Source organism: Copadichromis virginalis, linkage group LG16 (assembly GCF_057382275.1).
Source record: "Copadichromis virginalis isolate Kocher_CV1m ecotype Utaka linkage group LG16, C_Virginalis_male_GT1.1, whole genome shotgun sequence".
NCBI classification, from domain to species: domain Eukaryota; kingdom Metazoa; phylum Chordata; class Actinopteri; order Cichliformes; family Cichlidae; genus Copadichromis; species Copadichromis virginalis.
In genome coordinates, this window is record NC_140633.1 from 41,428,522 (window position 1) to 41,456,086 (window position 27,565).

The 27,565-nt window shown below is 44.7% G+C and overlaps 1 protein-coding gene across 1 annotated transcript in view; it reads left to right on the plus strand.

Annotated features, from left to right (window-relative positions):
• Positions 1-27,565, plus strand: part of LOC146691436 (kinesin heavy chain-like) — a 54,557-nt gene that overhangs the window by 13,667 nt on the left and 13,325 nt on the right. Inside the window, exons 5-23 of the mRNA XM_085434878.1 lie at positions 29-77; positions 200-255; positions 10,354-10,441; positions 10,536-10,660; positions 10,748-10,852; positions 10,996-11,144; positions 11,247-11,395; positions 13,344-13,513; positions 17,161-17,229; positions 17,308-17,514; positions 18,298-18,444; positions 18,526-18,714; positions 18,836-18,953; positions 19,067-19,143; positions 19,246-19,355; positions 19,556-19,657; positions 19,977-20,037; positions 25,338-25,409; positions 25,728-25,832. Of these exons, the coding sequence (XP_085291004.1) occupies positions 29-77; positions 200-255; positions 10,354-10,441; positions 10,536-10,660; positions 10,748-10,852; positions 10,996-11,144; positions 11,247-11,395; positions 13,344-13,513; positions 17,161-17,229; positions 17,308-17,514; positions 18,298-18,444; positions 18,526-18,714; positions 18,836-18,953; positions 19,067-19,143; positions 19,246-19,355; positions 19,556-19,657; positions 19,977-20,037; positions 25,338-25,409; positions 25,728-25,832 (2,148 nt within the window). The remainder of the gene's footprint in view (positions 1-28; positions 78-199; positions 256-10,353; positions 10,442-10,535; positions 10,661-10,747; positions 10,853-10,995; positions 11,145-11,246; positions 11,396-13,343; positions 13,514-17,160; positions 17,230-17,307; positions 17,515-18,297; positions 18,445-18,525; positions 18,715-18,835; positions 18,954-19,066; positions 19,144-19,245; positions 19,356-19,555; positions 19,658-19,976; positions 20,038-25,337; positions 25,410-25,727; positions 25,833-27,565) is intronic.

The window sequence follows — 27,565 nt, forward strand, 5'->3', positions numbered from 1 at the left end:
AACATAAACACTGGCTGTGTATCTGCAGGTGTCTTATTTTGAAATCTATCTGGATAAAATCAGAGACCTGCTGGATGGTGAGACCAACCCTGAACCTTTACTATGCTCATATAGAGTTGAATAGAATAGTAGAGTAGAAATAGAGTGTAAGTACAATCAAGCTAATGCTAACTGCTATGATGATGCTTTCATGTTTCAGTGTCAAAGACCAACCTGGCTGTTCATGAAGATAAGAACAGAGTTCCCTTTGTGAAGGTAAATAAATCGTGTTAGCTGCGTTTCGACTGCAGGAACAAAAGTCAGCAGAAACTGTCTCCAGATGTTTGTTTCCACAGCTGTGGGGATCCACTGGACTCACCTGGTAGCCTAAATAGTGACTGGATATAACTGCAGAGGCCTGAACTATTTTGGGTTAGAAGGTGGTTCATTCTTACTGGGGTAAATCGACACAGTAACTTATGCTGTGAATTTAACTCGCTCTGGAGCCCGTTTAGATCCAGATTAGACGTCAGCAGGTATGAAGCACCGCCCACTGACCAATCAGTTCTCCAGAATACAGCGTCACAGTTCCTGGATGATCCGTCAGAGGTTTGTGTGCAAACAGTAGGAGCGTCTAAAGTTTTCTACTTCCATGCAAAGACATGGTATTAAATCATAAATATTAAATAACAAATAATAATATAGATGTTTAGACACAGTGTTATTAATTTATAAGTGTAATTATATGATTATAAAACAGGACACCTGCACTCTACCTGCTGAGCTCAGATCAAATATGGACATAGACTCATGTCTGAATCGTTAAACGGCAGCTGAGAGAATAGGCAAGGCAAGTTTATTTATATGGCACAATTCAACAGCAAGGTGATTCAAAGTGCTTTACAGAGACATTAAAAAACAGAAACAACTAAAAAGCATGATTTAAAAAGAAAAAGAAAAAAAGGAACAGTAGATAAAATCAGTAGTTAAAATGTAAGTTTTGAAATTTAAGCTTAAAAGTGTGGATTTGGTGCTTTATTCAAATGCAGCTAAGAACAGGTGAGTCTTCAACCTGGATTTAAATAAACTGAGTTTTTCCGCTGATCTGAGGCTTTCTGGGAGTTTGTTCCAGATATAAGGAGCATAAAAGATGAATGCAGCTTCTCTGTGTCTGGTTCTGACTCTGGGAACTGATAAAAGACCGGATCCAGATGACCTGAGGGATCTGGAAGGTTCATACTGGGTCAGGAGGTCACTGATGTACTTTAAAGTCTATCCTCTGACGGACAGGCAGCCAGTGTAAAGACCTCAGAGCTGGACTGATGTGGTCCACTTTTTTGGTCTTAGTGAGGACTCGAGCAGCAGAGTTCTGAATGAGCTGCAGTCCTAATGTGTTTTTCTAATTTTAGCTCTGCATCCATCACTACACCCAAATTTCTCGCCTGGTTGGTGGTTTTTAGGTGTATAGATTGAAGTTCTCTGGTGACCTGTAATCATTTTTCTTTGGCACCAAAGACTATTACCTCAGTTTTGTTTTTGTTTAGCTGGAGAAAATTGTGGCACAACCAGTCATTGATTTCCTCAATGCATTTACCAAGAGCCTGTACAGGGCCTTGGTCTCCTGGTGACATTGTGATATATATTTGTGTGTCATCTGCATAGCTGTGGTAGTTTATTTTGTTGTTCTTTATAATCTGTGCCAGTGGGAGCATGTAAATGTTAAACAGAAGGGGTCCCAAGATGGAACCTTGGGGAACTCCACATGTGATACTTGTCTGCTCAGATGTGAAGTTACCTATTGATACAAAGTATTTCCTGTTTTCTAAGTATGTTTTGAACCAGTTTAGTACAGTTCCTGAAAGACCTGCCCAGTTCTCCAGTTGTTTGAGTAATATGTTGTGGTTGACTGTATCAAATGCTGCACTGAGATCCAGTAAAACTAAGACTGACATTTTTCCACTGTCTGTATTCAGACATGTGTCATTAAACACTTTGGTCAGAGCGGTTTCAGTGCTGTGATTCTGACTAAAACCTGACTGGAAGGCATCGTAGCAGTTATTCTGTTTAAGAAGTAATTGAGATGTTGTGTGTGGCCTCTGTTACATGCTGAGTCAGCCAAAGTTGCCCAGAGTGTTACTCAGGTCTTTAGTCCCTTTGTCCTGAGGGTTGTCCACATGGATGTTAAAATCCCCAACAATAATTACACAGTCAAAATCAACACAGATCACAGACAGCAGTTCACTGAGGTCATTAAAAAAGTCTGTGCAGTATTTGGGAGGCCTGTAAACATTAAGAAACACAACTTTGGATGGGGCCTTCAGCTGTAAAGCCACATATTCAAAAGACTGAAAACTTCCAGGAGATAGCTGCTTACATTGAAATGATTCATTAAATAAGACAGCAACCCCTCCTCTCCTGCTCACCCTGGCCTCACTGATAAAACTGTAGTTAGGAGGGGTCGTCTCGATGAGAACAGCTCCACTGTTACTTTGGTCCAACCAAGTTTCAGTTAAAAACATAAAATCAAGGCTGTGCTCAGTGATTAAATCATTAATTAAAAATGTTTTCCCAGCTAGAGATCTAACGTTTAATAAAGCCAACTTAAGTGTTTTAGAGGTATTATTTGCCCCCTCGTGTTTGGGAGCAGTCTGTGGCACACAAGCTATGTTTACTATGTTTAAAGATCTTTTAGAGTGCAGCTCTCGGTGTTTTGACCAGGCCACATGTCTCCTGTCACCTAAAAGTACAGAAATTTTAAAACCTTCTAGTAAACAGGGTCCCAGCTTCTCCTGGGAAAAGTCACCACTGCCATAATCTTCGCAGCCCGGACCCTCCACACATCACACATCAGACTGCGGAGACAGAGCATGAAGGTGGTAAGAAGGAACTAGGGGGGGGGGGCAATGTAACTTCGATTGCTCTGTTGGGGGCGGGGCTCGATGGCGAACCTTTGGCTGTTCTGGTTGGGGGTTTGTGGGGACAAAAAGGGATTGGGCCGGGGGGTAGATCTGAGCCCAGCATTGACCCGCTCCATCATCTCCTCAGTGAATTTCAGGTGTGGGGAGGAGGGAGAAAGGGAGGGGGAGGAGGGTGATGACCTGTCAGGGGTTTGGGGGACTGGGGAAGGTCGTGGTCCCTGGTCCTGGTCGTTGGTGTTGTTGAGAGAGTTGGAGGCAAATAGGGACCCCTCTTCTTGCCTCAGACGTCTCTCCTTTCTGAGGCTCTTCCCGGGTGGGGGCAGATGGAGCTCCTCCTCAAGGTTTCTGCTGGGCTTTGTCTGTTCTTGCAGTACTGTTTGTTCCTCTTTATGAGATAACTCCTCATTTATCTCAGCCTTGGCACCAAGCACAGATGGATGACGTATGGAATAAAACAAGTTGGAGGTGAACAGTTTCACCCCTGACTTGTTAAAATTAAATCCATTTGCTTTAAACAAATGCCTGTGTTCCCCAAAAATATTACAATTGTTGATAAAATGCACTGAGTGGTCAGTACTAGTGATGGGATTTCTGGCTCTTTTTAGAGAACCGGCTCTTTTGGCTCGGCTCACTAAAAAGAGCTGGCTCTTTCAGCTCGAATCCGGCTTTTCGGGTTGTTTTGTTGCTTTAATTAATTTATTATTAACAATAATATAAAATTATGCACAAAAGGAATTACTAATGTAAAAAAAAAGTGGTTTTATTTATATATGTTTATTAGGGGTGCAACGATATTCGTATCGATATTGAACCGTTCGATACAGTGCTTTCGGTTCGGTACGCATATGTATCGAACAATACAAAATTTGTAATTTATTTTATCAACTTTCCTTCTGACGATGCTGTCTGTGTTGAGCGCTCAGTGAATCTGCCTTCGACTGCTCCGCCTAGGGTCGACAGTGCAGCCTAGGCGGAGTAGTCGAACGCAGATTCACTGAGCGCTCAACACAGACAGCATAGTCAGAAGGAAGAGAGCAGGGCAAGCTAGCGAGACAGAAGTTAAGCTCTCCTTACAACATGGACCTCCCCCACCCTCATTCAGATCTGGCGTTTGGAATTATTTTGGTTTTCATGTGACGTATGACCCTGAAGGTAAGCGAGTCATGGACTAAAGTAAAACAGTATGTTGGATGTGCCATGCAATGCTCAATTACATGGGTGGGAACTAGTGTGTTAGCGCAGTTAGCTCGTTAACGTGTTGGCCGTCTAGCCCCATGCACGGGGCGATCGGCGGTAGCTCGTTAACGGAGATTTGCCGTGTTGTGGCGTTAAGGTCATTTCAACGAGATTAACCTGAAAGCACTAGTGGGAACACAACGAATATGACTGCACATTTACGCCGACATCATCCTAGTGCAAAGACAAGTGAAAGCAGAAAAAAACAAGCAAGCATGCTACTAACTTTAGCCGAGTCATTTAGACAGCTGTTTAATATGCTGCTGAGAATATAGCCCAGAAGAAGCGGATAGTATAGCTTTTATTTTGGAAAGAGACATTTCTCTGTAATAAACTCTCTTTTCCAAAGATGAGTGATTCCTCAATCAGATACAGGGCTCGCAATATCGCTAGCCCGACGTCCCGGGGCTAGCGATTTTTTTCAGTCGGGCTACCAAAATCTATCTCTGCCCTGCCCGTCGGGCTTTTGTAGGAAGGAAAAATATATGTCAATGCTTTTGCATTCTTTGTAGCTGGGTAATTATGTCATTGGCATCGGTGAGCCACTGTCAATATGTGACATATTGAAATCGCGTTTGAATTTGCGCTTGTTTTTTTGCTTTCACTTTGCAATCGCGTGAACTGTGTATAGAGAGCGACAGCACTGATCTGTGAGTGATGATAATTTGTGCACCAATTCCTCTGACATCGTCTTATTAATTGTTAGCTTACTATGCAAACATGACAAGTGAAATCTCCCGCAGCAAGCTTAAACATGTGAGAGGTTGATCGCGCAGAGAATCGTTGAGCTTATGTGAGTGCGTGTGTAAAAGCAGCAGGATTTATATTTGACTACGATGACCTGGATGACTGAGAACCTTCACAGACAGATATATATTTTAGTTCTGCTGAGCCAAATAAGACAGGTCAGGGTGAAGAAGTGACAGCCAAAGAAAAGCTTACCACAAAACGGAGAAGTTATGACAAATCAGCCTATAAGGCAAAAAGAAAGTGCAGCTTTATGGTTTCATGGACAAAAGAATTTCTGTGGCTGCAATATGACGAGCTAAATAACCAGGGCTGCACATAAGTGGTCCGCAGGTCCGTATTCGCTGTCAAAATAAAAAACACGCACAAGGGTTAGGGTTAAATTTAAAAACTGTACTTTTGAGTTAAAATATATATTTATAATTTTAATAAATGACAAATTAAAAAGGCATGAACATTTTTTTGTATCGAAAAAATATCGAACCGTGACACCAAAGTATCGAACCGAACCGTGAATTTTGTGTATCGTTGCAGTCGGGCTGCAGCGAAGTGAGGTCGGCTGCCGTGCTGGATGCTCTGCCCTAACTTCTCCACTTTTTGCAGTTTTTCGTCACTTTTTGCTATATCTGCGATAATCTTGCATGGGCATCATGCAAAACACACAAATCCGCTACAGTAGAGACACTTTGGTTTCTATTGGTCTGCAATACACGAACATTTCACCATGTTTAACTCCGGACCCAACGTGGCCAAAGGAGATCCTGAGAGAGAACAAAGGACGCGACCCTAAGCGACGGCCTCGAGGTAAAAGAGCCGGCATCAGGAACAGGCTACGGGCTCGCGCACACCGCGCACCCATGCCCAGTATCCTGCTAGCCAATGTTCAATCCATCGAGAACAAGCTTGATGACCTCAGAGCCAGAATCAAGTTCCAGAGAGACATTCGGGACTGCAACCTCCTCTGCTTCACCGAGACTTGGCTGAACCCAGCGATACCAGACCACGCCGTGCAGCCGACGGGGTTCTTTTCGGTTTACCGCATGGACAGGACAATGGAGTCGGGGAAGAAAAGAGGTGGTGGAGTATGTTTGATGGTGAACAACAGATGGTGCGACAGCACAAACATCTCCCCACTCACACGCTCTTGCTCGCCCAATCTGGAGCTTTTGATCGTTAAGTGTCGCCCTTTCTATCTCCCTCGGGAATTCACTGCAGTCATTGCCTGCACTGTTTACATTCCGCCTCACGCGGACTCGGACACTGCCTTATGTGAGCTACATGAGGCTCTCACACATCAACAAACACTTCACCAAGATGCCGCACTCATTGTTATGGGAGATTTTAACAGAGTGAATCTCAAACGGACATTTCACAACCTTCACCAGCACATCAACTGCCCCACCCGGGGCACGAGGACATTAGACCACTGCTACACCCCGTTCAAGAACTGTTACAAGGCTCAGCCCCTGCCGGCATTTGGAAAATCGGACCATTCCGCCATCTTCCTCATGCCTGCTTACAAACAAAGGCTAAAGCAGCAACCACCAATCAGGAGGGAGGTCGCTCGCTGGACGGACCAATCGGTGGTCGCGCTGCAGGACGCACTGGATGACGCAGACTGGGACATGTTTCGGCGCAGCTCTGATGACATCAACATGTTTACGGAAGCGGTTGTGGGATTTATCGGGAAACTAGCGGACGACACAGCAGAAAGAACTATCATCCGAACGTTTCCCAACCAGAAGCCGTGGGTGGATAAAAACATCCGCGACGCTCTGAGATCACGCACCGCTGCCTACAATGAAGGGCTTGTCTCCGGTAATATGGACCTATACAAGGCTGCATCCTACAACGTGCGCAGCGCGGTCCGAAAGGCAAAGCGGAGCTACGGGGAAAAACTAGAGTCACAGCTACGACAGTGCGACTCTAGGAGCCTGTGGAAAGGACTGCGGAGTATAACGGACTATAAACGACCAGCTTCTTCAGTGATGAATGCAGATGCTTCACTGGCTGATGAGCTGAACACGTTTTATGCTCGCTTCGACGCCGCAGCAATTAAAACAACAAACGGCTGCGCGCGCTCGGAGTGCACCAGTGAAGAAAATGCATTCGTCATCACAGAGCATGCCGTGAGGAACACCTTCAGGAGGGTGAACACCAGGAAGGCAGCAGGACCAGATGCAATCCCTGGCCGGGTCCTTAGAGCCTGCGCTGACCAGCTAGCACCGGTGTTCACGGAGATCTTCAACCTCTCCCTGGCCCAAGCTGTGGTTCCCACGTGCTTCAAACAGTCCATTATTGTCCCTGTTCCAAAGAAACAACAGCCCGCTTGCCACAATGACTACCGTCCAGTAGCACTGACTTCAATTGTGATGAAGTGTTTTGAAAGACTGATGACACTTCTTCACTTCCTGCCACCATCGACTCACTTCAGTTTGCTTACCGGACTAATCGTTCCACAGACGATGCCATATCTCACCTGCTCCACACATCCCTGAGTCACCTGGACACTGGCAGAGGGAATTATGTTAGGCTGCTGTTCGTGGACTACAGTTCAGCATTCAACACAATAATTCCCTCTAAGCTTTTCACCAAGTTGACGGATCTAGGACTCAGCTCATCACTGTGTCAGTGGATCCTCAACTTCCTCACAGACAGACCCCAATCAGTGAGGGTGGGAAAACAAGTCTCCCCCTCCATCTCACTCAGCACTGGAGTGCATCAGGGCTGTGTTTTAAGCCCCCTGCTGTACTCACTGTACACTTATGACTGTGTAGCCACATCCGACACCACCTCCATTGTCAAGTTTGCTGACGACACTGCTGTTGTGGGCCTGATCTCCGACAACATCGAGACGGCCTACCTGGAGGAGATTAGGAACCTGGAGACCTGGTGCCAGGAGAATAACCTCCTCCTAAACATCAGCAAGACTAAGGAGCTGATCGTGGACTTCACTACAAAGCAAGCGAGGAATTACAAACCCCTCATCATCAGTGGCACGCCAGTGGAGAGAGTGGACAGTTTCCGATACCTGGGTGTCCACATCACTCAGGACCTGTCATGGTCCTGCCACATCAACACCCTGGTTAAGAAAGCCCGTCAGCGTCTCTTCTTCCTCAGAAGACTTAGAGACTTCCATCTGCCACTGAAGGTGCTCAAGAACTTCTACTCCTGCACCATCGAGAGCGTCCTGACGGCAAACATCTGCACCTGGTTTGGGAACAGCACCAAGCAGGACAGACGAGATCTGCAAAGGGTGGTGCGCTCGGCAGAACGCATCATTCAATCAGAGCTCCCTGACCTGCTGTCCATCTACACCAAGCGGTGCAAGTCCAAAGCTAGGAAGATTATGATGGACCTCTCCCATCCCAACAATGGACTCTTCTCACTGTTGAGGTCTGGGAAGCGCTTCCGCTCCCTTAAGGCCAAAACAGAGAGAATGAGGAGGAGCTTCTTCCCCCAGGCTATTCGGGGCCTGAACCAGGTGTAGGACTGGACTCTCCCAAACACGTCACTATAAGACTGGACTCTCACACACGTCACCACACGCACCACCACACATTTCCTATAATCCTATAATTCCTATAATTTATAATCCTTATCTTTATAATTTCTTCTGCTATTTGCACATTCTTTACTGTAAATTCCTAAGTTAATTTGTAAATTTCTGTAGTAAACTGTAAATTGTAAATATTGTAAAACTTTTCTTCTGTCATTTAATGTGCATTGTACAGCTACAAGCATTTCACCCCCAATGTCATACTGTGTATGGTTATGTGTGTGTGACAAATAAAATTTGAATTTGAAAAAATTTGAATTTGAAACTGCACAAATTGACAGAAACACTGAAGCAGCTCCACATTTTATTCTTATTGGACATGTTTGTCCTATTTGTCAGGTGACAGGAGAACCATCACAAAGCTCAGAGAGTAATAGTGACACAAGATCACAGGTGAAACTGGATGATGACCTGGTGGTTCATGACTGTATTTGAAGCACATGTGTGACTGCATGTATGTGGAGTGTCTCACTGTTATTTATCAGGTGACAGAGGCAGCTCTGCCATGTTGTAGCTTGGACAGAGGTGAAGAGGCGAGGTCACTGGTGACTGACTGATGATTTTCTGCTATAGATTAACTAGTATTTATTATCATGACAATTGTTAGGCTGCTGATGTAAATTGATTCATTAGTGTATATTTGACAAAGAATCTGAATTGACATGTCTCACTTTTTATATGGAATATGGCTGAAGTAAACTAAAGTCTAAAATACTTAGTCATTTGTTTAATAGTAATTTAACATTATATAATTCACATATAAAACTATGAATTGTAATTTTTAAAAAGCATGTAGAATAGCATATGTAGGCAAGTATATTTCTCCTTTCTTTTAATCAAAGCAAAGACAAAAAGGAAAAAAATAAGAAACAGGGTTCGGTGGTTGAATCATCCGTCCCCACCAATTCCAAAACCAAATCTACGCCCTTGGTCCTCCCCCTTCCAGGAGACGTGATTTATGTCTTGGTTTTGCACCAAGACAGTTCAAGGGGGGATTATTGCTTGAGGATTTATTATAATGCACAGAGTCTACTTTCTTGGTCATGTTATCTGTGCTCCTTAGCTGTGTGCTAGTTTGCTCATCGCCATTGTTTTGAATCAAAGGCAAGGTTGTTTCATTTCCACACAGTCCATTTACCTCCACGTTTACTTCTAAGCGATGAATTTTTGTCTCCAGTACTGCAATCTTCTGCAGGAGGCTGTGGTAGTCATTTGTGGAGAGGGGAGGCATTTGTTGCTAGTTAGCCTAGCGGTTAGCACCTTTCCAGGCTATTGAGGCTGTTAGGTGCCCAGACGCTGTAATCAGGCTTCAGCTGTGTGTAGGCCACAAACATACAGAGCGCTGAAGATAAGGTAACTATAAAAATTTTGCTGTTTCTGTTAAGAACACTTTAGTCCTAATGATCTATAAATGACCAAAAGCTATTGCAGGTAAGCTCATGCGGGAAAAAAAGGGAAAAAAAACAGCATAAAAATCAATAAAAGAAGCAAAGCATTTAAAGAGCAAAGAGAGGAAGCATCCACACTCACAAAAAGGGGAGGTACAACCTTTGTGAGGAGCAGGTCATGTTTTCTGGATCTGGTTGCCACAGAAAACTCTGTTTTATTCTGGTGATTTTGAAAATGTTTAATTGTCATTATGCTTGATTCTGATCTGCTGATGAGTCACCGCTGGAAACGCAACACAACCGACCACATTCATTCAAGTTTCCACGTCTCCTTTATGGAGCTGTGGAACAGTAAGCTTTAATATTAAATTGATATATTATATTCGTTCAGTTTATGGAGAATTTTGTTTGTCTGCTGAGTCTCACAGGTGTGCTGTGGGTGCACGCCGCCTCCAAACAGCCATATTTACCGCATGTCTGCAGCGTCCTGCTGCTGATACTCTACTGATGTGTGTTTCATTGTCAGGGCTGCACGGAGCGCTTTGTTTCCAGTCCCGAGGAGGTGATGGACGTTATCGATGAAGGAAAAGCAAACAGACACGTCGCTGTGACCAGTAAGTCTTCACCTGTACGTGTGATACTTCCGCCCCGACCATCGTGTGTTTGTTCTCGGATCAGTTTACTGAATGGGGTTTCTTCTTCATGCAGACATGAACGAGCACAGCTCTCGCAGTCACAGCATTTTTCTGATCAACATCAAACAGGAGAACGTGGAGACGGAGATGAAGCTATCAGGGAAACTTTACCTGGTGGACCTGGCAGGCAGCGAGAAGGTCACACTACTCCATCACACTCAGTGAGCACCTGTTCTCTGTAAATTTCTGCTTGCTGACACCTGGATTGTGCTTTCTGCCATCCAGGTGAGTAAAACAGGAGCAGAGGGTGCCGTTTTGGATGAGGCTAAAAACATCAACAAGTCTCTGTCTGCTCTGGGGAACGTCATCGCTGCCCTGAGTGAAGGAACGGTGAGTCTTCATGTCTCCGATCTTCAGGTCTCTGACATGTATGCCTGAAATATTCTGGATTTAACTTGATTTGTTTGACAGAAACGTCACAGCTCACCTGATTTTCAGGTGAAGTGATTGTCACGTGTCTCGTGTGTCTCTAGAAAACCCACGTTCCATACAGAGACAGTAAGATGACCCGGATCCTTCAGGACTCTCTGGGTGGAAACTGTCGAACTACCATCATCATCTGCTGCTCGCCGTCTGTTTACAACGAGGCTGAAACAAAGTCCACGCTCATGTTTGGACAGAGGTACGGCAAGTCACCTGATCAGAGGAAAAAGCAGAGTACTGTGGTTGAAGTACGTCCTCCACAGATCTGAGTGTTTCTTCATTCCGCGTCCTGTTGTTTCAGAGCTAAAACCATAAAGAACACAGTGTCTGTGAACCTGGAGCTGACCGCCGAGGAGTGGAAGAAGAAGTATGAGAAGGAGAAAGAGAAGAACAGGAGTCTGAACATCATGATCCAGAAACTGGAGAATGAGCTGAAACGCTGGAGGAAAGGTGAAAAAAGATGTTACTTCAGGTTTTCACCTGGAGACGGCATTTATACTTCAATCTGCCTGCACACTCCAGACAGCTCAAAACCCACGATTGATATTGCTCTCTCTCACCGCTGGCACTCCCACAACTTTTTACTCAGAGCTACCGAATACCCATGTTGTCAAATAATCTGATTGGTTGATGTGGTGCATTTTTCACCAACAGCAAAGGGGGCATCATGTTTGTTTGTTTTTCAGTTTTCTTCCTGCACTAAATGTGACTATCCAGGAAACAGCTGTAAATGATGTATGTGCTTTAAAGTCCACAGTTTCCACAAAGGTGGAGTGAGACTGCATCTTGCTGCTACGTCATCTTAAATCTGTCACGTGTTTTGGAAGGCAGGTCATTTGGTGGTGGCACGAACGCATTCTGCACTTTAATTTTTTTCACATTTGGTTCTGGTACCAAAAGAGTTCGGTTAGAGAAAGATCATGATTTTTGCTGGACTCAACCCTCTGACATCAAACTACTCCTATCAGCAAGTCTCCCCACGTGACAGCCTCTGGTCATATATTCTGGCAGCTTTTCCTAAATGAGCTTTAATGATAAAAAAAAACACTCATCCTTTAACATTTACCAGCTTTGTTCCAAAAGAAAGTTTAAAAGCTTTTTCTTCCTCCTGGAAGGTAAACGTCTGCCTCCATCTTTGTGTTACTTTAGTCTGTAAAGGTTTCACTTCAGGACTCTGAAGTAGGACAGAGCAATGTGGCCAAAAATATTTATCATGATATACATTTGAAAATTTGTGATAACGATATAACTGACGCGAGAAAAAATACTTTACAACTCCACAACTTTATTAGTGCAAACAATTATGCAAATTCCTCGCTGACAGTCTAACCAAAAGGCATTTCCAGTGGAAACTGGCCGACATAACCTCAGCATAACCATTTATAATATCCACAAAACTTAAAAAGAGGTTATACACACACAATACGGTAACATTATGTTGAAGCACAGTACATATTACACCTGTGGCTCCTGACTACGATGCTATAATGCTCCGACAATCCATCAAGCGGTGCGGCTTTGTAGCTTAGCAAAGTCATATTAAAACATTTTTGACAGATTTCTGAGCGCCGTGCACATAAAATCGGTTCGAGGTCAGTAAGCACAACCAGAATTCATACATAAGGCGCACTGTAGATTTTTTGAGAAAATTAAAGGATTTTAAGTGTGACTTATTTTCCGAAAAACACGGTAATAACGACGGCCCGCTAGCATGCTCTAACAAAAACTGTGCTTTGTTGTGTGTCTGACGGACAAAAGCTAAACCAGTTCCACACCACTGAAGTTGCAGCATTTTTACAAACCAGTTCTGGTTCATCTGATCAACGATCCGCTTTCGCCCCTCTCATTCTCTGCCATGCTTTTTCTGCCATGTGCTCATGAAAACAAAGGCACTGCGCATGCATGTATCACCATATTCTATTGCGATATTTCATTTTCTTATCATTGCCTAACATTATACCGGTATTACCATGAACGGCATGATATGGCCCAGCCCTATTTTGAAGGTTTCCGTTTCAAGGTTTCCGTGTCACGCTTTGATCAGTTCTCTTTAAACTCGTTTTAGAGAAGGCAGTGACAGTACCAGGGAGCGTTTTACATGCAGCTATTCACCTGTCCACTAGAGGCTGCTATACTGTACACGTGGTATTAGTTTGTTTAGGAAAGCTGTCACTGTGAACCGTTTATGATGGAGAGTCTCTTAATATTTTGTCAGAGTGGAGCTGTTTGTGTCTGAGCCTTCATTTTGCGTCTGATTGAATTCCTGTTTAGTTTCTGTTGGCAGCTCACTGATAAGACTCTCAGCTGCAGCTCCGTCTCTTGTGATGTGAGCATGTGGCCAATGTTTTATTCATGGATCCTGATTTGATTCTATTATCAGTAATTTTGACTCCTCCAGGTGAGTCTGTACCTGTGGAGGAACAGCTGGGCAACAGAAACAAGAAGTGCAGCAGCGAGACAGCAGCAGCGATTGACAGCTTGGCTCCGCCCCCTGTCGCCCTGTCTGTGGAGGAGAAGTCGCAGTACGAGACTCTCATCACTGACCTGTACCAGCAGCTGGACGACAAAGTGAGTCGCACCTGTACCCTGTGTGAGGCCAAACTATTTAAAAGCTCAAAGACAGCAGTGCTTTTCTTTTAAAGCAGGGGTCCCCAATCCCAGTCCACGAGGGCCGGTGTCCCTACAGGTTTTAGATCTCACCCTGGGTCAACACACCTGAATCACATGATCATTACCAGGCCTCTGGAGAAGTTCAAGACATGTTGAGAAGGTAATTTATCCATTTAAATCAGCTGTGATGGATCAAGGACACATCTAAAACCTGCAGGGACACCGGCCCTCGTGGACTGGGATTGGGGACCCCTGTTTTAAAGGATTGTGGAGGTCTCATGACGGCAGCTTTGACTGCGGAACAAAAGATTTTTAAAAGGGATCACTACAGGTTTTCCCTTAGTCAGCAGTTGTCCCTCTCCTAGATCAGCTGGAGCTTTCTTTAGGCGCCTTCCCAGCTTTGACAAATGTCCAGCTGTGATAACCACATTTGCTCAGGGCCTTCTTGATGTAATGAACATCATATCAAAGAAACTGACCTCACAACCCAGTGTTAGTCAGTGGTGCTAGTTTCAGTCATTGTGCTAATGTCCTATTTATAAGGTTGGAAACCTGCAGTCAGCTGAGACTGAAGAGGCCCACCTGGGTAATGATGCAACGTTTCTCCCACTGAGAACATCCGGATGAGCACAATCAACCTTTGGAATCTTTAGTGAAGGTTACAAATGATCTTCTTGTGGCCTCTGACAGTGGACTCATCTCTGTGCTTGTCCTGCTAGACCTCAGTGCAGCGTTCGATACTGTCGACCATAATATCCTATTAGAGCGATTAGAACATGCTGTAGGTATTACAGGTACTGCGCTGCAGTGGTTTGTATCATATCTATCTAATAGACTCCAGTTTGTGCATGTAAATGGAGAGTCCTCTTCACACACTGAGGTTAATTATGGAGTTCCACAGGGTTCAGTGCTAGGACCAGTTCTGTTTACATTATACATGCTTCCCTTAGGCAATGAGCATCTGCATTTTAAAATTGGCTTCACCGCTGCTACAAAAAAGTAAGAAACACTTAGTAACAATAAATAATTACTGTAAAAGTAGAACAGTCAAAGTCTGATTCTGCCTTTCTAACCTGGATTTCATTCATTATTTTCTCCAGGTAGTTCTAAACACTCTGGATTCTCTGATTAGTTCAGCTGCCATTCCTCTGCTGCTCTGCACCGCTTCGGTCATAGACTCCCGCTCTGACCCACCCTGTCACCATCACCTACATATTTATTGATCAGTCACAAATAGCTAGCTCTTAGTCATGTTAAAGCAGCTTTTACATCAAAATGTATGTCAATAATTGTGTTGCTAGGCAACACCTCTGTAGTGGATAATTTATGCCGGGTCAAAACATCCTCTCCACTTCTAGGTTATAGTGGTCATAATTATTTGTCTTTGGATCCCACACACCCAAAATTCAGTATTTGATGAGTAAGTCCATTTTAGAAAAATCGGGAAATATGAGATGATAGGGTTTTATTTTAACAAGGTAACAGTAAAATAATAATAATAATAATAATGATAATAAACTTTATTTATAAAGCACACTTAAAAACCAAGGGTATGCCAAGGTGCTTAACAAGTAAAATAGAGTATATGAGGAGGATAATAGAAATAGGACCAAAGCAAGTACTAAATATGCAAGCAGATAACTGTCACTAATACATAGGAAAGCAACAGGTACAGAGCAAACAAGAATTTAAATGAGCATACAAGTGCGTGATATAAAATCATAAAAGAAATATTAACTAGAGGGAAAGGCAAGATTGAATAAGTGGGTTTTTAGTCGTGATTTGAACAGTGCAATGGAATCAGATGCGCGGAGGTCGAGAGGAAGGGTGTTCCACAGTACCGGGGCAGCCAGAGCAAACGCACGGTCACCCCGAGACTTCAGTCGAGATCTGGGTTGGGTCAGAAGTAGTTGAGTGGCAGATCTGAGTGTTCTAGCAGGAGTATGTGGTTTGAGAAGTTCACTAAGATAACTTGGCGCTAATTTATTAATAGTTTTGAAAGTAAGAAGTAATATTTTAAATTGAATACGGTACTTTATGGGCAGCCAATGCAGGCTAGCTAGGACAGGGGTAATATGGCAAAATTTCCTGGTACCTGTTAAAAGGCGGGCTGCTGCATTTTGGACTGTTTGCAGTCTAAGAAGAAGAGAAGAGGGAAGACCATAGTACAAGGAGTTACAATAATCCAACCTGGAGGTCACAAAAGCGTGAATAAGCTTCTCCAGGTCCTCATGCGGAATATAATGCCTAGCCTTAGAGATAAGGCGCAGTTGGTGGAAGCTAGATCTCACTACAGCAGACACTTGCTTATCGAGTTTGAGCGAGCTATCCAGCAGTACACCCAAGTTACTGACATAGTCACAAGAAAAACTAGCAAAGGAACCCAGGGTTGGGCACGAGGGATTTTACTGTTGAACACCACAATCTCAGTCTTCTTATCATTTAAAACGAGGGAATTACTCAGGAACCATTCTTTGACCTCCCGCATGCATTCTTGAAAGTAGTGCAGGGACACAGCAAGGTCGTCAGTAAGTTCAAAATAAATCTGTATGTCATCGGCATAACAGTGGAAGGCGATATTGTATTTTTCAAAGATTGCACCTAAAGGGAGCAAATACAATGAGAAGAGAATAGGGCCTAAAACTGATCCTTGAGGCACACCACAACAGACCGGAGCGGAGGAAGAGGAGAAGGTGCCTAAGTGAACTGATAAGGATCTATCAGCGAGGTATGATTTAAACCAGTCGAGGGCAGTGCCTCTAATACCCACAGTGTGCTCAAGTCTTAGTAATAAAATGTTATGGTCTACCATATCAAAGGCCGAAGAGAGGTCCAGTAAAACTAGGACCATAGAGCGTCCAGTATCAGTGATTACAAGAATATCATTAAGAACTCTAACCAATGCTGTTTCAGTGCTATGCAATGGCTTAAAGGCAGATTGAAATTTCTCAGCAATATTGTTCGTGTCCAAGTACGCCTGGAGCTGGGAGAGAACTAGTCTCTCCAGGATTTTGGACAAGAACGAAAGCTTAGAGATCGGTCTATAGTTTGAAAGGTCATAACAGTCAGAATTTCTTTTTTTAAGAATCGGGTGGACTACAGCATGCTTAAAGGACAAAGGAACACAGCCTGAGAGCAAGGAAAAGTTCATAAGAAATAGGATACTAGGTCCGATTACATCAAAACAGTCCTTAGCTAAACAAGATGGAAGAATGTCAAGCACAGTATTGGTGTTATTCATTTGAGCAACTAGCCGCTTAAGAGTCAAAAGTGACACAGGCTCAAACTGGTGGAAAGTTGAAATGCACTCAGGAATGGGGAGAGGATATAAAGCAGGGGGGAGGGAGGACTTAAGAGATGAGACCTTTTTTAAAAAGTGATGCCAAGGGATCAATGGACAGTCCACGCCAAAATTCCAGCATGTGCAGTAACCCCGGAAAGCATGCAGTGTCTTCTGGATAGTGTGTGAAATTATCTGTTGTCACAAGTTGCATGAATGGGCCAGATCTTGTCTGGTTTTGTACAGTCAGTCTTCTTAACGCCTGCTGTGGTAACTAGCTGGAAGACATGTTTAAATCATTAAACTCTGTCTGATTGATGTTTAGGATGATGAGATCAACCAGCAGAGTCAGATGTCTGAGAAACTCAAACAGCAGCTGATCGACCAGGATGAGGTGAGTCTCACCTGAGTGTTACATTCCATACTATCCACTGATCGATGGATCACAGGTTAATCAATAGCTCTCCACCAGCTGCTGGCATCTATCCGCCAGGACTATGAGCGGCTGCAGGAGGAGCTGTCCCGCCTGCAGAGGGAAAGCGATTCAGCTAAAGAGGAGGTGAAAGAGGTGTTGCAGGCGCTGGAGGAGCTGGCTGTCAACTATGACCACAAGAGTCAGGAGGTGGAGAATAAGAACCGCTGCAATGAACAGCTGAACGACGAGCTTGCTCACAAAACTGTGAGTCCACAGTCAGAGGGATGGATGGATGTTTGAATGGATGCATGGATGGATTTTTGGATGGATGGATTTTTGGATGGATGGGGGTGGATGGATGTTTGGATGCATGGATGGATTTTTGGATGGATGGATTTTTGGATAGATGGATGAATTGATGTTTTGATGGATGGATGGATTTTTGGATGTTTGAATGAATGGATGGATTTTTGGATGTTTGGATGGATGGATGGATTTTTGGATGGATGGATTTTTGGATGGATGGGGGTGGATGGATGTTTGGATGCATGGATGGATTTTTGGATGGATGGATTTTTGGATGGATGGATTTTTGGATAGATGGATGAATTGATGTTTTGATGGATGGATGGATTTTTGGATGTTTGAATGAATAGATGGATTTTTGGATGTTTGGATGGATGGATGGATTTTTGGATGGATGGATTTTTGGATGGATGGGGGTGGATGGATGTTTGGATGCATGGATGGATTTTTGGAAGGATGCATGGATGGATTTTTGGAAGGATGCATGGATGGATGCATGGATGGATGCATGGATGGATGGATGGATGGATGGATGGATGGATGGATTTTTGGATGCATGGATGGGTTTTTGGAAGGATGCATGGATGGATGCATGGATGGATTTTTGGAAGGATGCATGGATGGATGCATGGATGGATTTTTGGATGGATGGATGGATTTTTGGAAGGATGGATGGATTGATGTTTGGATTGGATGGATGTTTGGATGGATGGATGTGTAATGAACCTGCTGTGTTTCCAGGTCAGTCTGGAGGCTGTTCAGAGGGAGCTGTCCTCCCTGCAGGAGCTCAGCTCTCATCATAAGAGGAGGTCAGCGGAGATCGTCACTTTGCTGCTCAGAGACCTCAGTGAGATCGGCAGTGTTCTCGGAACCACCGAGCTCAAAGCTGTGAGCCTCAAACTAGTTCTTCTTCTCATCTACTTCTACTTTTCATGTGTCTGAAAACAAACTCTGATTCTGTCTCTTCAGATGACTGAAGTGAGTGGAGTGATGGAGGAAGAGTTCACCTCTGCCCGACTCTACATCAGTAAGATGAAGTCTGAAGTCAAATCTCTGGTGAACCGCAGCAAACAGTTGGAGGTCAACCTGACAGAAAACACCTGCAAGATGAAGGCGAATGAGAAGGAGCTGAGCACGTGCCAGCTGCTTGTGTCGCAGGTGAGACAAATACAAACTGAGACACACACACACACACACACACACACACACACACAGCCTGTCTGAACAGGTGTGATGATAAATTCACCTGTGCTGTTTGTTTGTGTGTCTGCTTGTGCAGCTCCGGGCAAAGCTGGGGTCTCTCACCGATGACCTCCAGAAGGTGGAGCAGAAGAAGAGGCAGCTGGAGGAGAGTCAGGATGCTCTGATGGAGGAGGTCGCCAAGCTCCGCGCTCAAGGTAATACTGCCATGGTTACAGGAAACAGTAAACTCTGATTGGCTAATTTTTAAAAATCCATCACAGGTGAACAGGTAGAAACAATAAGAGACTCTGTGTTTGTGTGTGAGCAGGTCAAATGCACGAGCTGACAGTGATGGACAAAGAGAAAGAACACATGAGCCAGCTGAAGGATGTTGTGGAGATGAAGGTAAACATGGCGTGACGTCACTGTGAGCAAAGTAACAATCAACAGTCTGTCAAAGCTAAATCAGTGATAGAGGTGATGGAAGTGTCACTGTGTGTTCTATAGAGAACGCTGGAGGAACAGATGGAGAACCACCGGGAGGTTCATCACAAACAGCTGAGTCGACTCCGAGATGAGATCGATCAGAAACACAGAGACGTCGACCGACTCAAAGAGTGAGTTATTGATTATTATTGATTGATTATTGATATTACTAATTACTGAGTGATTGAGCTGCTCTCAGACTCTTCTCAGCTGTTCTGGGTTCAGTCACATCGTTCATTTTAAAGAGATTTGTTATTGGTCAGATTTTTGCTTCAAGCATGTGTTTTGTCAGTGTCGAGCCGGCTGTTTCCAGCTTCTTTGTTTCTTTCAGCGTGAATCAGGCTCTGCAGCTGGAAAACAGGAAGCTTCAGTCTGACTTGGACAAACTGAGAGCAGAGGATCAGAACAAAGACCAGAAGCTTCAAAAGCTCATGTACGTTTGTCCCTCTGTTCTTGCAGTCGCCTCAAACATCGTGATTGAGGTTTTAGCGCCATCAGACATGGTTGTGTCCACATTCAGTTCACGATATAATCTGTGACGTCTAAGTGTGTCAGACAGAAATCATATATTTATTTATCATGTTATTTTTCTCATTTAAACTCCTGCGCCGCTCAGATGACATCATTGCATCATGTTGCCTCCTTCTGCTTCCACCTACCGTTTCTCTGACCAATCAGTGAACTCACATTAACAGGCAGTGGGTGTAAACGGAGTTCAGGTGGGTCATGCTAAACTCTGCTTGTGTCTTCAGGTTTGTGAACGAGAAGAGAGAACAAGCCAAAGAAGACCTGAAGGGTTTGGAGGAGACAGTGGTATGAGATTGTATTTTCACTGGCATAGATGCTCAGGGTCCAGAAGTGCTTCTGTGCAGCACCACAGTGGGTGTTACATCAATCTATGAATGAAGTGCAGATTTTCAATTCAACTAAAATTTTATATGAACTGTTGAAATGCGTGCTCAATCATCCAGATAAGGAAATCCATAAAAGTTGATTCTGTTTATCTTCTCTTTATGTATTATTGTAGGTCTACATTACAAGATAAAGCGCCTTGAGGCGACTGTTGTTGTGATTTGGCGCTGTATAAAGGATTACTCCTGAAAGTCTGCAAATAAGCTCTTCAGTTAAGGGCCTCCAATTCAATTTTTCAATTTCATTTCGTCATCAGGACGCTACAACACAGAGCAAACACCATCCCCACAGACACAGCGGCCAGGGAGGCAGAAGAACATCAAGAAGGCCCTGAGTAAATGTGGTTATCCCAGCTGGACTTTTGTCAAAGCTGGGAAGGCGCCAAAAGAAAGCTCCAGCTGATCCAAGAGAGAAGGACAACCGCTGCCTAACAGAAAACCTGTAGTGATCATGTACGTGTCAGGAGTATCAGTACAGTTGAGGCGCATTTTTCCTAAACACCGGTTCTCTGGGGCTTTCAAGCCCCAAAACATGTTGCGCCAGAAATTGGTCCACCCCAAGGATCGGGTCCCCCGACACAAACAGAGTAACAGAGTGTACGCTGTTAAGTGCAGGGGGATTGCCAGGATTTATAAATCGGAGAAACCAAAAAACCTCTGGTGAAGCGGATGGCACAACATAGAAGAGCCACCTCGTCAGGCCAGGACTCTGCAGTCTTCTTGATGCATGCAATCAATAACTTAACTGCTTAAATAACTTTAGGCCTGTGGCCCTCAAACCAATTGTGAGTAAATGCTTTGAGCAGCTGTTTTTGTAGCACATCAAGGACATTCTCCCAATAAACCCAGATACCCTTCAATTTGCATACAGAACCAGTCTATCCATCTCCACCACCCACCACCTTATGCTGTCACACCTGGAGAGGAAAACACCACAGTCACTGACTTCAACCACTTTTAACACAATCATCCCACACCAGCTGGTGGAGACACTGATGCTTCCAGGTGTGGACACTGCAACCTGCAACTGGGTTCTCAGCTTCCTGACAAAATTCAATTCAGCTTTATTTATACAGCCCCAAATCACAACAACAGTCGCCTCAAGGCGCTTTATATTGTAAGGTAGACCCCACAATAATACATACAGAGAAAACCCCAACAATCATATGACCCCCTATGAGCAAACACTTTGGTGACAGTGGGAAGGAAAAACTTTTAACAGGAAGAAACCTCCGACAGAACCAGGCTGAGGGAGGGGCGGGGCCATCTGCTGCGACTGGTTGGGGTGAGAGAAGGAAAACAGGATAAAGACATGCTGTGGAAGAGAGACAGAGATTAATAACAGATATGATTCAGTGCAGAGAGGTCTGTTAACACATAGGTTGTGTCCAAATTCACGGGCTGCATCCTCCTGAGGACGCATTTGTAGTCCGATTACGTCACAGCGACGTGACGAAGGCTGTCCACCCTGTGTAGAGCTTTCCTCTCTGCCTCAGTGCAGTTTCTGTGCCACACGTTGATGCCAGAGCACAGAACATTCTCCACCGCACATCTGTAAAAGGAGATGAGGACTGAGCTCTCAAGTCTCGCACATCTCAGCCGCCTCAGGAAGTAGAGCCTCTGGTGAGCCTTCCTGATCAGGCTGGAAGTGTTTTTCCAAATGAGGTTGCTATCTAGGTACATACCCAGGTACTTGTAGCTGGGTACTACTTCGACTGCAGATCCTCCGACGTGCAGGGGTGTGTGTGTGTGTGTCTTCCCCTCCTCAAGTCCACAGTCATCTCCTTCATCTTCTTCTCATTTAAGCAGAGATTGTTTTTCCTGCACCAGTCCTCTAAGTGTTCCACCTCCTTCCTGTAGCCGGTCTCATCATTGTTGGTGATGCAACCAACCACAGCTGCAAACCTTACAATATGACAGCCTGGATGGTTGGGTGAGCAGTGTGAACAGGAGGGGACTTAGCACACTCGTGTTAGGATCCTCAAAGCGGGCGCAGAACTGGTCGAGAGCCTCAGGCAGAGAAGGATCCCTGGGGCATTGTGTATCCCTAGTTTTGTAGTCAGTGATGCACTTACCCCTCCACATACTGTGTGGATCCTGGGAAGAAAAATAACAGTCTATCTCCTGTGTGTATGTGGCTTTGGCTCTCGTGACGCCTGCAGTCATTTCTCTTCTAGCCCTCCTGAGTTCCTGTGCGTCACCAGACCTGAAGGCGGCTTTCAGCAGGGCATGGACTTCTTCTTTGTTTTCTTTCCCGCCTGTCCCGTTTGGCTCTTTTGCCATCAGAATTATTGTCTAAAGGCAAAGAAAGATGCCCAACGGATTTACTTTACCAGATTGACCATCCCAGCCTTGCCGTGTTGGTCTATTTGATTTACCTTTGCTTTTATTGTTTATTTTATTTTATTTTCACTTGCTACACTTGGGACAGACTTGACTGGGGAAAAGAAAAGGGAGAAAGAAAGAGGGGGAAAAAAACAGCGGGGAAGATGAACGGTGATAAAGGGCAAAAAACAAAAACCAACAAAAAAAACAGACAAAAAATACAATCACCTGGATCACCTGTTGAGAAAGAAAAAAGAGAAAACAAGCAAAAAAAGAGAGCAACATAATAAACAACATCATGATGATCTATGTGAATATAACAGTAAATATTAAACATTATTGTGCAGCACGTAAGATCGACAGCGCACAGTGTGCTTTGAGGTAGGAGCCAAAAAGGGTGTAGTTTGTGGGTGTGATCACCCGTGTGTACACCTGTGAGCATGGACGCGCTTGTATTTAACAGGTTCCTTCATGTAATGATCTGCTAGACGGTGTGGGGGGCCACAGCCCCGTCCTCCAGGGCATAAAGCAGGTATGGAGGAGATCCAGGCTCCAGACATCCAGAGGCCCCCAGAACACAAGAGACCAAGGAAGACCAACAGAGGGGCAGCCGCGCCACTGTCCCAGAAAGAGCTGAGGAGAGTCCCAGATGAGGGCTCACTCAGCAGCCGCGGAGCAGAAGCCAGAGGGGGTTGCAGTGACGTGCCCGTGAGCTCCGCCGGCAGCCAGCTGCGCCAAAGTGACCGAGCCCCAGCCGAGAGGCCGAGGGCACCCCACCCCCGAAGGGGCCCGAGCGAGCCCCAGGCCCCAGGCCCCGACAAGCAGCCACCAAGGAGTGAGCCGGTGTGTACCTGGATGCCCATCCCCGGACACAAAGAACCACCAACGCACCGATGTCTGAGGGCGTCTGCCACTGGCAGGGGGAGTGGTGGGGGGAGATAGGCCTCCATACCTTGGAGGGCCTGAGATGTCCCCAGAGAGGTGGCGTCTGATACCCAACCTGACATATAGACACAGACATACAGGCACACACAGATACAAACATCCATCCCCACCCTCATGCTCTCATATGCACTTACTCCACACTCAACCAACGTGGAGACAGACATAAAGAGACGCTGTACACACGATCACACTCCCCAAGCGTACTCTACAAACCGGGTCTAGGTACCCTTGCCCCTGGAGGGGGAAACTGCACCCAGACCCAGGTGGTGTTACCCTTTTCCCTGGGGTGGAGAGAAGCAGACCGCCCCGACTCCGCAGCAGCAGGGAGGCCCCACACTCCAGACCCCAGTCGGACAGCCAACTCCTCCTCCTAGCCCCCCCCCCGCTCCTACAGGCAACAGAGAATGGGGGGGCAGATTGAGAGGTGGGCAACGACGCCAGGGGTGAGGTTGTACACCCTGCTGGTCTTCTGGATGCTGTGTAGCGTGCCCGCCCCCAAGGTCCTATATGTATGTGTTATGAGAGTGTGAGTAATGTGAATGTCTAAGTTGTGAGATAAAATTAAAGCACAGGCGGCCAGAAGGGGACGGGGGGGGATGCCTCCCCTGACCCCTGGTGACACACCTTTACCCAAAGGCCTTGCATGTGTGGGTGATTGTGGTGGAGCGGGAAGAGGGAGGCAGCCGGAGATGGGGAGGGAAGGAAGGGAGGGGCAAGTGGCCCCACCCTGTGCAGAGTCACCGTCACTGGGGCACACAGTGATGGTTTTGAGTGTGGTTTGGAGCGTCGTAGTGGGGGATGGTAGGCAGAGACCAGCATAATACAGATGTGGTCTGAGAGGCTGAGGTGGGGCGGGGTACTGCTCTGTATGCATCTCGCATGTTGGTATAAACATGGTCCAGCGTGTTATTTCCCCGTGTCGGTATGGTGACATGCTGATAAAACCTTGGTAAGATGTCTGTCAGGTTTAAGTGGTTAAAATCCCCAGCCACTACCTAAAAACCTTCCAGGTGCCTATTCTGAAGCGAGCTGATGTGATGGTGTAGCTCCTTCAGTGCGTTGTTAGCATTAGCATGCGGTGCTATGTAGGTTGCTATGACAAAAAACTCCAAAAACTGAGAAGGTGAATAGAATGGGAGACTTTTCACAGTCATGAGTTCTACATCCTGAATTGAATTGACTGAAGCCTAATCTTGAAAGTAAGATAGTGTCTGTCTCCTGAATCCAAACTGGAAGCTGGTTCCACAGAAGAGGGGCCTGAAAACTGAAGGCTCTGCCTCCCATTCTACTTTTAAATACTCTAGGAACAACAAGTAGGCCTGCAGTGTGAGAGCGAAGTGCTCTAATAGGGTGATATGGTACTACAAGGTCATTAAGATAAGATGGGGCCTGATTATTTAAGACCTTGTATGTGAGGAGCAGGATTTTGAATTCAAAATGGCAGCCACAGATGAAAAACCATCTCAGTCAGCACACCTCAGGGGTGTGTCCTGAGCTCGCTGCTGTTTAGACTGTTTACACATGACTGTACAGTCAGATCCAGCACCAACCACATTGTGGTTTCCAGATGACATGTCAGTGCTCGGTCCCATCAGTTACGGCGTTTAGTCCGTTTACAGAAAGGACATGAAGCAGCTTGAAGTCAGGTGTAGATCCAAAAGTCACAATCAATGTGGACAAAATGAAAGAGAGTGATTTCAGGAGGCCCGGCAAAGATCACCACACAGACCTCACCACAAATGGTGCTGCTGTGGACAGGGTGAGTAGTGTTTAGTTCCTGGGTATACTTTTGTTAAACGTCTGAAAGTCTACTCTTCAGTCACATGCTGGATTCTTGGTTTCCTCTGTGATGATGTACAGAAGCAAAATGATAAAGTCCAAAATGTCTTACTGCTGATGTGAGACCAGCTGAGTCTCTGTTTCCTCCAACAGGCCAAAGAGCTGCAGATGCTCAACGACCTTCGCAAACTCTTCATCGACGACATCGGAGCTCGAATCAAGAATGTAAGAATAAAAAGTAGCTTTACTTTGAGATTCAGAGCAGCAGAGCTTTGATTCGTCACACAATTGCTGATGTCACTTCCTGCTTTGAATGGTGTCGCTGCTCCAGGTTTACAATAAGCTCATTTATCATTTTTCAGCTTATTTACATTCAAATTTAATAAAGTTTAAAGAGTACCATTGCGACATTGCATTTCCACTGATGTTAACCTAACTGATCTGCCTCAGTCCATTTTGTGAGGAGTTTTAGGGATCAGTGTGTGTGTGTGTGTGTGTGTGTCCGTCCAGTGATAAAGTCTCATGTGTTATTGTCATGATCAGAGTTCAGAGAATGACAGCGATGAGGCTGGTGGCAGTTTGGCTCAGAGACAGAGGATCGTCTTCTTAGAAAATAACTTGGAGCAGCTCAGCAGGGTCCACAAGCAGGTGAGTGATCTCACCTAGTCTCTAAGCCCTACCCACAGGGTCACCCTCAACTGGTGTCTCCCCCATTGGAAGTTTGTGTTTCAGTTTTTAAAACCAGGATCTTTAGTGTGGGTCTGTCATTGACAGGTCACTCTGTGATTGGATGTTTGCTGATGTTGTGTTTGTTGGCAATTATTTCTTGAAATATGACAGAGTACAGATCCTGCAGTGAAGCTTGTGTCTCCAGCTGTGATCCTCTGTGTGACCATGTGAATGAGAAGCAGTCTCTCAGGTATAATAGTGCATAAAAGCCTAAGAATTTAGACGTGTAGACAGTGTAGAAGCTTCCAGGTGAAGGGACACTAAGTCCTATGATAAGGTGTAGACTTAGGCAGTGATGGGAATAACGGCATGTGATTACAAGTAACGCCGTTAATTTTTTCAGTAACGACTAATCTAACTAATTACTATTTCTATCGTAACGCAGTTACCGTTACTAACAAGAAAATGCGGTGGCGTTACTATTTTTCAACAAACAGACGGTTGAAGCTGTGTTCAGTTGACCACATCTTATATCAGTTGCATGGAAATAGCTGTAAGTAATGTGGGCGCTACAGCTTTCAGCAGCTCCGCACGTTCCCGCTGACAGCAATCACTTTCTGCCTGATGATCACTTTTTCTCACAACACCTGCAGCTTAGGGTGCAAAACAATCGCACGACTGCTGCTGTTTGACTGAGGAAGAATAAAGTAGTCGTGGTAAGCCAATCACATGACCACTTAAAGACAAAGCAACAAGGTGACATATACCCAGAGGTGGGTCGAGTGTCCAAAAATTGTACTTAAGTAAGAGTAGCATTACTTTAAAATATTATTACTCAAGTAAAAGTGAAAAGTAGTCTTCAAAAATGTTACTCAAGTAAGAGTAAAAAAGTACTTGGTGAAAAAACTACTCAAGTAGCGAGTAACTGTTTGAAATGTCTGATTTATTTTATAAATAAATGCTATCAGACAAACAAAAATAAATATACAAATTTTAGTATTTTCAACAGGAATATATGTAAAAACATCAACAAATTTTTTTCCAGATTTCAGTTTTTCACAACATAAAGCTTTTTTTCACCAATACCTACAGTAAATAATATAAACATATAAACAGTGCAAACAATTTCCAGTGACAAGATATGCTGTAAACTTTATATTAATTTTTGGAGATGTTTTTTACTAACTCTTGTTGAAAAACAAAATCCTGTCATTCATATCCCGCACAAACAGTTTGCAATGAATTCCAGATTAAGTTTAAAATAAGAATGCGTGCAAGGCTAAGCAGTGCTAGCCAATAGATCCTCCTGTTTGGCTGTTACTCTGGGAAAAGACGAAAGACGGTGATGGAAGCGTGACTGGAGCTGCGATGTAGCCTATATAATATTTATATTGTACGAACGTGATAATTATGTATTTTGTAATAACGTGATATTATATTGTTCAAACGTGAAAGGTATATTGTTAGAACAATATACTTTTCTATTTTTCTTTTGGCTGGGTGGCAGCTCTACGCTTCCGTATCCAAGGCTTTTCAATGTGACCTCACAAAATTGTGACGACTACAACAACCATGAAAAGAGTTGGATGGACATTGCTGCTCAATCACAGTTGCCTGGTCAATGTTTTTCATTAGTAATTTAGCAAAGTTGACAGTGGTGTGTGTGTGTGTGTGTGTGTGTGTGTGTGTGTGTAAGACGGAGAGAGGGAGAG